General features: G+C 41.1%; 1 protein-coding gene across 1 annotated transcript in view; it reads left to right on the plus strand.

The window, feature by feature from the left end:
* LOC104032488 (von Willebrand factor D and EGF domain-containing protein) overlaps window positions 1-15959 on the plus strand; it is a 181548-nt gene that overhangs the window by 66150 nt on the left and 99439 nt on the right. The window contains exons 7-10 of the mRNA XM_075710358.1: window positions 229-446; window positions 3950-4023; window positions 11591-11861; window positions 14920-15098. Of these exons, the coding sequence (XP_075566473.1) occupies window positions 229-446; window positions 3950-4023; window positions 11591-11861; window positions 14920-15098 (742 nt within the window). The remainder of the gene's footprint in view (window positions 1-228; window positions 447-3949; window positions 4024-11590; window positions 11862-14919; window positions 15099-15959) is intronic.

Genomic DNA, 15959 nt, shown 5'->3' on the forward strand with positions numbered 1-15959 from the left:
CACCACTGAGTTTTAGTAAACTGTCTACTGCAGGGGAAAAAAAAGCGCATAGTAAAATGTGCAGAGGGATGCCAGATTGAGTCAGTCACAACTGTCTTCATGCAAACCCCAGCTGGTTTCAAGGCATGTGTGTCCTGGAATTTGAAACATTTTGTGTTGAACGCTAAACAGGGTACAGGCAACTGTTTGGATAACTCTTGTCAGACTCAGTCTTCATGTCCATTTTAGATAGCCAATTACTGGGGCCACCAAACATCGCCCTTTCAGCATGCCAGGTGGATCTGCTGCAGGCGCCCTGTTCGGAAAGGAGCTGTGCAGCAGCCGCGCTGACAGTGACAGCCGTGACAGACTTTGCTCAGGACGGGAACCGCATCAGCCGCATCCGAGCTGAGCCAGTCGGACAGAGGGATTTGCTTTGGAGGGCTTACACACCAAAGGATGTAAAGGTCGGGTCCTAAAATAATTTGGAAAACGTGTCAAATTTAAATGGGAGGTTCAGTATTGCAGAAAACAACGATAATCCTTAACCATATAAACATTTGGTGATGGACTGCTGTCAGCAGAGTAAACCAAACCAGCCTCTTTATACGCCAAGAAAATTAACTTGTAAAGCCTTTTGCTTTAACAAATTTAGGTTTGATTATTAGTCAGCACATCAGAAAGGCCAAAAGATGGATTATAGATGTAACCAGGCGTGCTTGTGTACGATGGAAGAGGAGAGAGGGAGAACCCGGGTTAGGGAATATGCACATTTTTGAGAAGGAGGGAGAGGGAAAACTGAGGGTTTGAAGAACAGTTTCTGAAAAAGCAGAGGAAAGGCAGTGCCTGGGTAATGAGAAAGGAGGACTGGGACTCAGCAGTGCAGTGTTCAATTTGTGACTGTGCCAGAAATCACCGGGACACCTCTGACGACACACGTTCTTCATTTATCCCTGTACAAAATGTCCAAAATAAAAATAGTAAGAATCAATCAGGGAGGCAAGCCGTGCTTTCCCTGCCTGGAAAGGAGTGTGGCGCGTGGGACTGGCCCGTTGCCTGTGAAGTTGTTTCAGGGCCTGGGCTGGGAGGTTTGAGAGCTGTAATCCCACCACCCGAGAGGATAAACCTGAACACACATTTGACTCAACTAAATTTCTCAGAGCAGTGGCACATCCAAGCTGGTATATTTTAAGTAACCAAAAACAAAACCCCCAATGAAATCTGTAATTTCACTGCCCTGATTTTTGTGGATTTGCTCATGAGAGAATGAGATTAAACTGGACTGAAATAATTTTTGTCTTCAAAGGTAAAATGCCTAGCACGTGACTATATCCTTTCCTCTCCAGCGTAGGCTTCTTTTAAAGATTCTTAAATCAGAAATTGCAGCTAATTCCATGTAGTACACTCACATACCCGTATTTTTTCTTCAAGTTACAAATGCTTCCATTAAAATATGAAAATGTAGCAAGTGTGAAATGGAATTAATCAATTTTAATAACAAATTCTATCTATCTTAGTTAAAACTTGATCTATGGAAACATAATAGACATTACCTTCCCTCCCCCCCATTTCCCAATTGCTGCTTTGCAGTTAATTAGAGGTGTTAATGAAACACAGTTCCTGCAACATATCAAGGAAAAATCCATATATTAAAATCCACATAATCTGTAGTCCTTCAGACTTGTTTAAATATTTTTGATTTATCTGAAAATTGAACAGAAATGGTGGGCAGAACATCCTGACACATTCAGACACCGGATAAAGTGGATTTCTTCAGAAAAATAAGACTGCCAACAACTAGGACTTGCATCCTCTGCTGCTATCATGCAAGAAAGAGCAGAGCAAAAAGAACCACATGGATTTATTTGTGTGAAGGTTTTACTTAGGAAGGCTGTGGCCATGGAGAAAATGGGAAAATTCTGAGAAAATTCTTTATATCACACTATAGATACAAATGATACAGTTGACCTCAGATCAAGATGCTGTTCAAAAAGGTGCTCAGGTTTTCATTCTTCAAGACCATCGCTCTAACATTTTGGGATGCCAGACACCAGTGTCTAAGCAGTGTCTCTATGCGATAGTTAAGGGGCATTTTGAAATACAGCTGATGTATTGCCGCAGGTGAAGAATTTTGTCAGGGAGTGTAGTTCTATCTTCACCCTCTTCTTCATTTATTTAATTTCACCACTGTTCCTAAAAGCTAAGTTCTGCTTTGTCACTGAAAGACTGCACAAGGATATAGCAGCCATTCTTCTTCCCCGCTCTGCAGATCATGGCAGAACTAACTGAATTGCACCTCTGGATTTCTCATGGGCAAAGAGCGAGCAAAGAATTAACAGCCCTGGGAGGCTGGCTATGGGAAAACCATAGTACTTCATCACTCCCACCAGTATGACTGGGAGCTCTTCATTTTGCAAATCACTACACAACCCAGTCTTGCAATTCTGAGAACTGGATAGCAGAGTATAAAAAAAACCACCACCTTGAGCAGACATGGCAATGCAGGCCCAGCACTGCCCGAGATTCAGGTATTCCAACTTCAAAGGGAGTTGCCCTACCTCTGGCTTTCGCAGGCTTATCTGCTTCTTGCAGGGTGCCAGGATGCTCAGACCTTGTCTGCAACCCAGGTTGCACCCAAGTAACCAAGAGCTGATGCAGCTGAAGAACTCTGTTGCAATAGTAGATCCTTTCCTCTTTTATTCACATGCCGAAAGCAGACAACTCCAGCAGCCTGATTTGGACCCTTGTCATAGAATCACAGAATCATAGAATTGTTTAGGTTGGAAAAGACCTTTAAGATCATCCAGTCCAACCATTAACCTAACACTACCAAGTCCACCACTAAACCAGTTAAGGGGAGAGTAGCAATTTCATGTTTCCTGTTTTGGTGGATGGATTATTTTTAATGAAAGTAAAAACTAGGAATCATTAAGGTTGCAAAGGATCTCAGATCATCAGTCCAACCATCAACCCAACACCACCATGCCTACTAAACCATGTCCCAAAGTGCCACGTCTACATGTTTGTTGAACACTTCCAGGGATGGCGACTCCACCACCTCTCTGGGCAGCCTGTTCCAATGCTTAACCACTCTTTCTGTGAAGAAATTTTTCCTAATATCCAATCTAAACCTCCCCTGATGCAGCTTGAGCCCATTTCCTCTCGTCCTATCGCTAACTACTTGGGAGAAGAGACCAACACCCACCTCACTACAACCTCCTTTCAGGCAGTTGTAGAGAGCGATAAGGTCTCCCCTCAGCCTCCTCTTCTCCAGGCTAAACAACCCCAGTTCCCTCAGCCGCTCCTCAGAAGGCCTGTGCTCCAGGCCCTGCACCAGCTTCATTGCCCTCCTCTGAACATGCTCCAGTACCTCAATGTCTTTCTTGTTCTGAGAGGCCCAAAACTGAACACAGTATTCAAGGTACAGCCTCACCAGTATCGACTACAGGGGGACAATCACTTCCCTACTACCCAATCAATAACCTGCACGTCAAATATATAAATCAGCCATTCATAGGCGGTATCAGGAAATTTAAGGTCAAACTGGGGGACAGGCAATGACTACTACTAAAATATGCTAATGCTACTTAATTACAGCATACCTCACACCGTACTTCAGGCATTAAAATTAGTACAATTTAATGAGCACTCTACTCTCTTGATAATTTCAGTGAATGATCTACTTCTTAGCAAAAAAGTTTTATGAAAAAGCTTGTCTTTTTACCAGATGAAGAAAGACAGTGCATTACATCAGGTGGAATAGGAGCACTTTGAACTCCCTTACTGCATGTGATTAAACTCTGTTGTTTGAAAGCGAATCCTATTTTGTACCCATTCGCAATCATGTTTTAGAAGTCATATTTTAGTTTGTACTTGACACATGAATCCTGCCCCTAATGTTTTGTGAGAAACAGTAATGAAGAAAAACTGCTGCGTAGACTGTATTCATTACACATTTTATTTTAACTAGGTCACAGTTCGAGACCTCCCAACAGGGAACTGCTACTCTTTCACTGATCCACACATTATCACATTTGATGGATGGTGAGTATTCTACTTTGAAATAATTTGGCTCAATTACTGCAGTTTTCAGTTTCTGGATGTAGCATGCATTTGGTTTTACATTAGAATATCAAAAGAGCGTTGTACTAGTTTGCTTATAGTGATTAATATAGTGCTTCAATAACATACATGGTTTCCTTCCAGCTGTTTATGCTCCTTTTAACAAAAGGACTAGGAATGGATTAATCTTGAAGCGGCAATGGGTTTGAGTCTGAACAATTTTTACAAGACAAAGGTCAGATTCCAAAATGTTCTTCAAACAGAACCATCATTATTGACTTTGAGAGGGTGTCTACACCATGTGGCACTGTGTCCGCGACACCCCAGTTCCACCCAAGTGAGCCATTACATCCCTGCAGCAGCACAGCACGCAGGGACAGCCTGGTCCTTCCTGTCAGTTTAGTAACACCTGATGCAAAGTCACTCAGCCCAAGGATGCTCTTGCATTCTTCTACTTTCAGAGCTGGTTTATATGCATAGCTGCATCTCTGCATGGAGTTGACAGCCATAATCACAACCAAAAAACCATGAAGATGGCCATACTGTCTCAGATAAAAGTTGTCCAGAAATGATAAGTGGGAAATGTCAGGGAAAGAGTGCAAAAATAAAGTTGTACATCCTCCTGTACTGTCCAAATGTCCTCCTATATTATCCAGCAGTAAGTTGCTTAAAGACTTACTGAGCCAAAGGTGTTATCTTTGTGTTTGACAGCCTGTACTGTACAGAACTTTTCTTCAGTTAACTTTCCTAATCATTCATGAATCTATTTACCCCAGATATTTCACATAACAGAAAGTTTTTAGAGTTTGCATCTGGCATGTTTGATCCAAAGTTGCTAATATTTCAGATCACATTCCAGGTTTGTCATTCTGCCGTTAACCTCCTAATGGCACAGGTAATGACTTCAGGCACACAACATCCACAGGGGCTTGGCAGGCATGATATTCTAATTTTGATATCCTAATGTCCTAATAGTTAGTGATAGGACGAGAGGAAATGGGCTTAAGCTGCGCCAGGGGAGGTTTAGGTTGGAAATTAGGAAAAATTTCTTTAAGGAAAGGGTGGTCAAGCATTGGAAGAGGCTGCCCAGAGAGGTGGTGGAGTCACCATCCCTGGAGGTGTTCAAAAAACGGGTAGATGTGGCACTTTGGGACATAGTTTAGTGTAGTCTACCCTTGATTGTTTTAGTGTGGACTTGGTAGTGTAGGTTAATGGTTGGACTGGATGATCTTAAAGGTCTTTTCCAACCTAAACGATTCTATGATTCTATGATTAATATCAGTCCAGCATGCTCTGGAGGTAGCATCTGAAATGATGTCAAAGCTGGAGAAATCTGTCGATGAAATGAGAGGAAGAAAGGCAATGGATCCATTGAAAGTTATATGTTTGCCTCAAATAAAGATATCGCCTAAACTGGGCAGTCTCAGCTAGGAGATGAGCTCTGCACATCTAGGGCTTTCTAGTTTCCCTCCTGCTTTGCTGAATACCATTTAAAATGTGGTCAGGCACTTGTTTCATGCAAGTTTGGTTGCTTGACATGTAGAAGCTGTGGAAGAGCTACAAGAGGTGCAAAAACATTCTCATGCCTCATGGTATCTGCAATTATTTCAAGTCTGGGATATTAAACTAGATTGGAATATTATTTCAAAACTCTCTATACATCTATATTCTAAAATATTCCCTTCTGATTTAGGGCTAAGAATGGACAGTGATCTGCCAGGTTGTTGTGTTTAGGAGGTCATAAATTACTGAAAAGTGCTTCTTGGAATGGGGGAACGCTCTCAGCCATGTAGTACATTTTTACATAGCTTCCATGGGAAACAAAGGACTAAAATAAAATAAAGCAATTTTATTTGAATAACTCATTTTGCAACCCTGTTATTGATAGCACACGGAAATGCTTCTAAGCAATTTATGATTATATTTGAGCACAGGGAGTTTGGAAAAGCCTGTCCTTCTGTGGCACCCTGCCTCAGAGTCACACAGCCTTGACACGGAAAAATCCCAGGATTAGCTTGGCCCCTCGATAACTGCATGTTTCTTCCCTGTGGATGGACGTTCATTACTGCTCTGTCCAGTGCAGCTTTAAATGAACCAAGCTGATGGGGCTTCTGCCATCTCAATAAGTAGGTTATTTCACTAAGATATATCACTTCTTGATATTCAGCCAAGTTTCTTACCCATCATTTCACAGTCCCATTACTCCTACTTATATTCCCATTTATTATTGTAAATAATTTCTCTTTCAATTATTGTAATGATTATGCCACCCTATTACACATCAGTTAAGCAACTTCTCTGTGTGCCTATCCAAAAAATGTTAACACATTAGCAAATTATTTTAAAGCTCTGTATCTAAGGAGTGGGGAATGCAACTCCTGCTTCTGTCCTGATACAAACCTATAACCTAAAGATAAAGGCTGACACAGAGGTATGGAACTGAAGCATTCCCCTTTGGTTGTGAAAGGTACTTGGTGGGAAATTGTGCTTGAAATGAGGTGAGTGTTAGGTATTGTGAATGGAAGAATTGTACAAAAAACCTTGTGGGCTCAAGTAAGAAACCGTATGAGTGTCCCTCAATAATAAAAAAGTATCAGAAAGCAACCAATCTGCAGATTCTAAACAGCAAAGCAAGAGAGGAGAAAAAGCTAAGAGAAACTTCTCGTAGGGACTATGAAGTAATGGGCTGATAGGATGAATGGATCATCAGCTCTTGGGCATCAGGAGCTACATCGACTATAAGTGATCAGCAGACGGAGGCTCGGGTAAGAACATGACACAGGAAAGAAAAGAAACATCCAAAATTAGTCAAGAGAATGGAAGGAAATAGCAGCCTTTACCCACCTCTGTAAGGCTACAAAGATGGCAGAAAAAAAAAGCTTAATGAAGAAACTATCAAAACTGATTCTGAGATCAACAGCAGAGCATCCGTCAAACAATATAACCCAAGGAAAACCATTTGTTCCACCACAAAGCCTGTAGGTCAGCTTACCAGGGGACAACAGACTCTAGGATCAAAATGTTATAGGCAGAGCTGCTGTGGATGGGTGGTGATCCGTTGTCTCTTTGGCACCCTTTCCACCCACTCGAGTCCTGGGGATGGCTCACTGAAGGACTGTCACATGAAAAGCAAGGGAAAAATCTGAAGATGAGGAACACTGCCAACAGCAAAACAGTAAGAGTGTTTTCTTTGCAAATGGTCATGCAAGTAAACATACTCCTGCCTTTCACAGAGCTGCTTATCTGTTTGGACTTTCCCATTAGCAACAGCAAAGAGAAGGAACAATGCACAATGGAGAAAAGCAAGGATGAAAGCAGACATGAAGATAGAAATTGCAACATTTTTTATTTCCAAAATTTAAATGAAAAGCAAAGCTCATCAAAATCTAACTTAAAAATATTTATTCTAATAATTTCTTTAGCAGATTTGTTGGAAAATTGAAAAATGGCATGACAATCAAAAGACTGGAAGATACTTCTTTTTTGGTAGTAAAATTTTCCTACTGAAATGGCCGCTTCCAATGTATAGGTTGATTTGTAAGATTTCACAATACTACTTCATTTTGTAACTTCTGTAGTGATGTTTTCAAGGATTTTTAATCCAACATACTGAGCTCACATTACATCCAAGGTATCTAGCTATTTATTAGATAACTGAAATACCTAACTCCCACTTCTAATGATAACACTCCACTTTGGTATGCCTCTTGCTAATATATTTCTGTAGAAATATTTATCTTGTAATCTTTTCAGTCTTTTGACCAACGGAAGTGACTGAAAATCAGAGAAGAGTGTCTCATATTTTACAGTGTAAGCACAATCAATTTGTGTATATTGGAGTGTAGACGTAAAATAGCGTTAATTATACTAGCTAAAATCCAGAGAGAGCACTTCCTTTTATAGCAAAGTACCTTCTAAATTAAACAAATGTGAAAGCCTGGTAAAGCAAAAGTATAGCCTTCATTACTAGTTATGGCACATTTTAAATATAAAAGCTTTTCATGCCATAAATTGTAGATTCTTAAATATGAAGTACTAAGCTTAAAACTAAATATGCAGAAAATCCTTTTAAGGCAAAATATAAAAAGGGAAATATTTCTTGGTTGGTGAACTATATATATCATCCATATTATTTTGCATTTTAACTTAAAAAAAAAAGAAAAAAAGATTTTTGAGACTTCTCAAACGTTTACGCTAATCTATCTATCAATATTATCACAGGGGCAATGGCACCATTTCCTGCAGAATGACAAAATCCCTCGGCTTGCAGAGTGTCACGCTGTGGATGGTTTTAATGGCATTCATCATAGTAGCCCACAACTAAGTCCTGGGCATGAGCAGCCCTCCCAGAGGTGCTGTTCTTTTTGATGGTCTGTAGAAGTTTATACATCTCTAAGCATCCAGGACTGCTGAACAGAACCCAACAGCTTCGCTCCTGAGAACAACACGGTCATTCCCTAGTGATGAGCGCTCTGAAAGCGGAGGACATCCTTTAGCATCACCCAGCACTTCCTAGGATCACAATTAGCACAAAATGGTTCTCACTAGCAAGGAAAGAGGGAGCCTGGAGGGACATGTCAACAAATCAAATTATTTGGTGGCAAAACTGTGGTGGAAAAACTTTAGGAGCAGCCACAATAATAACTGAATTAATAAAAAGATAGAACCATAGAATCGTTTAGGTTGGAAAAGACCTTTAAGATCATCCAGTCCAACCATTAACTTAACATTACCAAGTCCACACTAAACCAATTAAGGGGAGACTAGACTAAACCATGTCCTGAAGTGCTATGTCTACCCATTTTTTGAACGCTTCCAGGGACGGTGACTCTACCACCTCTCTGGGCAGCCTGTTCCAATGCTTGACTACCCTTTCCATGAAGAAATTTTTCCTAATATCCAATCTAAACCTCCCCTGATGCAGCTTGAGCCCATTTCCTCTCGTCCTGTCGCTAACTACTTGGGAGAAGAGACCAACACCCACCTCACTACAACCTCCTTTCAGGTAGTTGTAGAGAGCGATAAGGTCTCCCCTCAGCCTCCTCTTCTCCAGGCTAAACAACCCCAGTTCCCTCAGCCGCTCCTCATAAGGCCTGTGCTCCAGACCCTGCACCAGCTTCGTTGCCCTTCATTGAAGCGCAGCTTGGTGAATAATAAGCATATTGTGTTAGTTAAGATAAAAGTACTAGTAGTAAGTGTTTACATACATTCATATTCCTTTCTGTCACTCTCTTACTGTGAACCAACAGAAATTATTCCTATAGCATCTCACTGTCATAACCAAAGACTTAGGAGCATTTTATGATTCTTGGATTAAGAGCACAACTCGAGCCATGACTTCACGCTGGGACAAGAACTTGCTGCACTCCTTGAAAAAAACTCAAACACATATATGGGGAGAGAGGGAACCACTTTGCACCCAGTACATCCATTGCTACACACTATTAGGGCAGCAGGATGTGGAGGTGCACTGTGGAGGGCAATTTAGACGCAAGCAGTGGCACCTGGTTCAAAATGAACATGCAGAGCTCCCTCATGCAAGAGCTCCCGTAACTCTACTTCAAGCTTTTAGCACCACAAGGCTGCAATTTGATTTCTCAAATGTTGTCCAAAGAATCATTATAACAATTACAGTTGTATAAACATCAGAAAAGTTTACCTGACTACATTCAATTATCCATTCAAGTAATTCAAAGGCAGCTGAAATTTTCAATTTAGACACATTGCAGATTTGTTACGTGCTATGCAATCTACGCCATGACTTAATTGAAGGGCTCTAAGTGACTTCCAGGAGAGTTGGATTGGGTCCACTGTCAATGCTTATTAAGCAGTAAATAGCTCCCATAGCTGCAATGATGTTTATATACATATGCTAACACAGTCTTATTTACCAGATACAGCTGATTAGTCTGGGTACAGCCATTCTGATGCATTATTTTGCATCAAGCTCTCTAAACACCCTTCCTTCTAAGCTCCCCCTGTTCAAGGAAACTATGGAAGGTGATTCTCATAAAATATTCTGTCTCCTCTGTCTCTCCTGTGAAGATGTCCAAATGGATCTAGTACTTGATGTTGAAAGAGATTATCTATTTTTTGTGTTGTCCTTAGTTCTAATCAGTCTTAGCAACAGCGTCTGCACAGTGTACTTAGGATTTATGTACCTGATTAGAAAATAAGATGAGACAGAACCATTCAAAATCTTATTGGTTTATGGCCAACTTCACTAAGTTTTTCAAGATGAAAGATAAAGTCAAATGTATTTTCTGGCAGAGAAAAGCAGTTGGAGTTTAAATTCTTACTGTGTTTTAAGCTACATAGTTTTCAATGGCTTCTATTTTGAAGAAAAATAAAATGCAGATATAAACATACTAAAAAATCTTGGTTCTTTAGCCATTTGTTCCTCTGTATAGAAAACATTAACAGACTGAAAAAATATTGATGTTTGTATGACAGTGCTTAAAAATAATCCTGTTATCTAGTTATTTTATACATTCTTTTCTACATTTTATTTTTTATTGTAGAAAAGAATAACACTGATTATTATAAGCTTATAGCTTAGCTTCCATTGTACTTAATTGCCTAAAAATTGTGTTTAAAACTAAATGTGGCGCCTTAAAAGGAAATAGAATAATCCATCATCTTTAAAGATGGCAGCTGTTGGCTTGTGAAGAGAAAACTCCAGCAACATATATAAAGTATGCAGCTACTGTTTTCTTTTATACATCTCGTTTGAATAAAATAGAGGAAGAATAAGTCAACCTTCTGGAGCGAGAAAACAAAGAACAAGCGGAGGATGATCCTCTCGTAGATCCCTGTTGTGGAAACCCAAGGGGCGGCAGCCGGGAGGAGTTTTACCTGGCTCGGGCAGAGGGGAAACACCTGCAAAGTTATTCGAGTAGTTCTGCTCATGGCCTCGCTCAGATGGAGCAAGGGCTTTTTGTACAGAGAAGGATGAAAGTCCCAAACTGTTCAACACACTGTGCTGATTGCCAATCCGTTTAGAGAGAAAGTTGTGCCTACAGTGAAGTTGTCGAGGCGGGGAACCAACTTTGTTTTAACAGGTTTTCAGTAGAATCCCAGGTTTTCACACAACGTATTCACCTAGCCACAGTCAGTCTTGTAAAAGTTAGTGATTAGTCACAGAAGAGGTTATTTGAGCACTGGTTTTGCTCTGAAGAATATCATGCTGTAAAGCATCTGGTTAGAACCAAAACATATTTATTAAGGCCTGAAGGCAGGGACTTTTTCCCATTTGCTTTTGATCAAATGTTTATCCCTTTTATCCATGCCCGTTGCTATAGCAGCAGCTGGGAGACAGCTACCCGCTTTTCACATGAATTCTTATGCACTTCCAGCTAATAACTGCGACGGTGTTCCCTTGCTCACGGTGCCAGAGAAACACTTCCCCGCGCGTTGATTTTTCCCTCCTTCGATGCCAGCCACCGCGCTGGCCTAATTAAGGGGTGCTGTTGTACGGGTACCAGCCAACAGCCATCACGGATGGGTATTCTGTGTCTCCAAATCCTCTTTTTCGTTTGTTGCTGTTTAGGCGCTACGATAACTATAAAATCGGCACCTTCCTGTTGTGCCAGAGCCTGTCGCGGGCGTTTGAAGTGCACGTTCGGCAGTGGGACTGCGGAGGCCACCGCTCCGCCACCGCCTGCAACTGCGGCGTAGCTGCACGAGAGGGGGGAGACACCGTGGTGCTGGACACCTGCAATGGCCATTTTCGGGAGAGCAGACCCCAGCTCGCCGTCAAAAGCACTGAGGCATTGCCACATGTCAAAATCCTTAAGTCCTACGGAGGGAGAAAAATAACAGTACGTGGATATTTGAGTACTCTTGTTGTTGCTGTTCTTTAAAAATGTGAGTTTAATATTTCTGAATTATTAATGCAGTTGCTACAAAACTATCTATCTGAAGCTGTAAGAGCGCCTGCAGCAAAATATACCAAAAAACAAGATGCAGGGAAGAAGGTGGTTAAAGTGTTAGTTTAGCAAACTGTAAAACAAAACAAAACAAATATCTCCGGCAATTTCTCAGAGACATAGCAGAGTGCCAATATTGTTACTTACTCTCCACACCATGGCAATCTGCTCTCAGTTTGTGTATGCTAGGCGCTACCCAACCGCATCCCATAAAGCAAATTTCTTTGCAGAGCCTATGATATAAATATTCAAGGAAAGATCACAGGTAGCAGAATAATGTAGTTTTGGAGTGGAACAGTAAGACAATACTAGCCAGACCCAGAGAGCCCCCGAAAGCCATGAAAATAGGCTGCAAATGTGCAACATTTGGTATAATTTCAAGTATTTGCCTAAAAAATACATGGCCGCAGCATACTTTGCATGAGTATCACATATCCACATTAACCCAGTGAAATCACTGGCAGAATAAGAGCAGGCTGCACCAGGGTCTTTGGTGAGAAGAGCCACATATTACGGCCAAGAAGATAATTTTATCCTAGAGTTGTAGCATCAAGATTTATTGCCGGGAAATGTTTTGGGTGAAGATAGGTCCACAATGGAGCCAGAGCGATGGCAGGAGTGCCTGTGGTTGGCTCTCCTTGTGATCTCATTTGGAGCAGATCTTGGTAAGGTAGTAACTGAAAGTCTGTTAATTACAGAAGAGAGAAAAAGCAGGAAGCAAGCTGTCATTTCATTTTACAACTGAGCGCAATATAATTACTCTTTTATTACTAGAATAATCTTAGCAAGGAATCCCTATCCTCATTTACATTTCATGTAAGTCTCAGTGAAACAAATCAGGACACCCCCGGGACACAAATATGACTCCTGCCCTGATCTGCATGGGAATCTGTAGGAACTGTGCAGCACTGAATACAGTCCCTGATCAGGCCGCTGTGCACAGCGCATCCCAATTTGCGCCGAGGTTGCCCGTTGCCAACCTCACACAGCACAGGAGCCGGATCTCCCGCCGCTCCCGCGCCGTTCGAGGCTGACGCTTTGAATGGGGTTAAGTCACTCTCTTTTCCGAGCAAGTTAGCAGCTTCCAGCAGCCACTCACTATATATCTCTGCAAACTGAGGTCTCAAAAAAGCTTCTTCAAAGCCTCGGTCAGCAGCGTTAAATCCAGTTGGGTTACAGAAAACCTGGGCAGTTGTTAGGTCATGGGTGGCAGATGGGATGCCTTGCTCAGGCGGTTGAAAAAGAAAGGGTTACAGCCCTCCGAATTCCTGAAATAAATCCACACCTGGAAATATTAATCCAGACAGCACAGAAGACTGAAGCAGCTCATGCAGTCCTGACTGCAAGGATTTTATGCGTGGCCTTGTAGGAAATGCTCCTCCCTGTAGTTTATGTTTAGGCATACGTTTACCTGAAGAAGGAAATCAAATCCTACCCAGCGCTGTGTCAGCTGCAGTTTTCCTGCTCTACCTGTTAAACCACTAACTAAAAATTAACTCATCGGGCCATTTGAGCTTTGTGTTGGGGAATCGTTTATTTTTTTAAACTTACCTTGGGAAGCGAAACATACAGCCAAGGTGGAGGTACAGCCAAGGTGGAGGTACAGCCAAGGTGGAGGTACAGCCAAGACCTTCTGACATATTCAAAGAACTGGTTTTATATGATGAATTCCATTATTCACCGAGGCCAATAATTTTTGAAAAAAGGATGTTTTAAATGGCCTGATCAAAACACAGAAGGCCTGAGTTCAAAACATAGCGTCCCTGGCTGTTATGGCAATCGGTGTCACCTTGCTGCTCCGCTCAGCTGGATGAGGAGATCACTCATTGAGCTCCTCAAAAAGTATTCTCATGCCTGAAATGATGTCTGGGAAGCTAAAGTGGGCAAGATTATTATTTAGTGCAGCCAAAATATAAACTGTGGATTCCAGCACAGAAATACAAATAGAAGCTAGTTGCTTATTCACAGATATGAATACTTTGGTGGGGAGGAACTTACAAGGGACCAAAAAATCCCCACTGAAAGAAAGAAAAGAAATGGACATTATTTGGCTGAATAAATTATACTTAGGTGGGGGTGACTTAAAAAAAAGGAAAATAATTATTTTGAAATTATCATAAATTATTGTAATGAGATGTTGCCAACTATTTAATGTACTTTTTAGGATTAACTGAAAACACTTCATTTTGGATCAAAAAAAAATACTAAGGTTACTTATCAGGATAGAGTGCTCTTGCTCCCACTCCTGGGACAGAGCAGTTTCAAAATAATTTTCTTTTTACCTGTAAAAATAAAGCAAACAAACAAAAATACATTTCAGTTGAACAGATTTTTTCTTTCTTTCTTTTTGTTATTTTGTTGGGACACCAATCTGAAAAATCCATTATCCACACAGTTACTTCTTTGTCTTAACCTCAAGACTTTTTTTTTTTTCTTTTAAAGGTCAGTGTAAGCCTACCACAAGTTCTTTAATGAGAAAATTGCTTTATCCACTTTAAAACACAATCATTTTCTGGGTAATCCAGCCTTGGAAAATGAAACGATTTTTCAGAAGGAAGAAAGCTGTTTTTCAGACTTGGCAGTTTATCTAAAAGAAATGATTTCCCAGGCAAAGACATAAGGGTGGCCTTATTGTCATGGAAGTCGCTTCAAAAATTAGCTGGTAACTTACCAGTGGGAAAGCTTCAATGGGTGTTATTATTAATTTAAAAAGAAAGTACTTGTGCAGTTTTATACTTATGTAATGCTATCAGATATTGGAACCATAGAATCTGAAAGAAAACTAAATAATTGTACGAATAAATATTTATAGTGTATCTAAGTGATCTTAAATTACCTCCACCATCGCCAACATCCTAGTTTGGTATTTTCATTTATAGAAACGGACGTTTTATTGCCTAAAAAGCTTGGTAACAGCTTCAATTCACTGGTTTTTTTCCTGCCTTTTCAGATCCTGTTCCCTTCGGGAGCATTTGTGCGAGCCGACGTGAGCGAGTGGGGAATGGGTTTGACGGTGAGGATACCAGGCAGTGACTTCAACAGCACCAGAGGTTTGTGTGGCCTCTTTGATGGGATCGGACACAACGACCTGGGCAATGTGCCCGAGGAGGACTTCATAGAGGAGTGGAGGTACAAAGCGAGAGGATCCCGGCCCAGGAGATGCTCTGCAGCACTGTTTCAAGGGGTGTTGAGAGGTTTATTTCATTATGTACTCCCCTCATGACCTGACAGAGAGATCTGCTTAATCTAGCAAGGGAAGCCTGGAGACCCGTTATGATCCAAACAGCACGGGGGCTTCATTCTCAGCCAGCACAATACACACAAGCATTACCGAGAGAGAGGTTTTATATTCGCAAGCGATGTCATGTTAACAGCTGTGTTAAGATCCCACTCAGCTGTTAAAAAAAAAAGTGGTTCTCACCCACACTAGAAGATGTAGATAACTGACAATAGGGATTAATTAAGGGTTTGGTATTTCCCTTGTTCTTTTATTCTCGAGCACTAATTACAGTATGTGAGTATAGATTAAATGTTACATTTTGACGAAGTGTGGTAATATATGTACCATGCTAAAACTTAATATCTACTCTACTAATGATGACAGTGAGCTCTAAAAACTTGTGCTTTCTGAGACAGATGGTCTGGAAACAGTGCCAAGAGTCTGGCACTCTGACATCTCCTTGTCCCTCTCCCTGTCTCTCTGCTTCTCCCTGTCCCTCTCCCTCTCCCCGTCCCACATTTTAATTCCTGTCGCTGAACTGTAAACACACCTAATAGGTGCTTCCAAAAACCAAAATGGGTTTGGTTGGCTGTGTAGTTTTGTTTGTGACGTATATTTTGCAAATAAGGAAAAATAAGGCGAACCACCTTAACGTACCACTTAATCTGTACATGGGAACTTAGTGCAATCCTACAGGAACAAGAAAAACCTATTGCATTTCAGGAAAAAACTAAACACCTCTACCATATTCTAGTTGATATTCAATGGGC

Source organism: Pelecanus crispus, chromosome 5 (genome assembly GCF_030463565.1).
Source record: "Pelecanus crispus isolate bPelCri1 chromosome 5, bPelCri1.pri, whole genome shotgun sequence".
Lineage (NCBI taxonomy): Eukaryota > Metazoa > Chordata > Aves > Pelecaniformes > Pelecanidae > Pelecanus > Pelecanus crispus.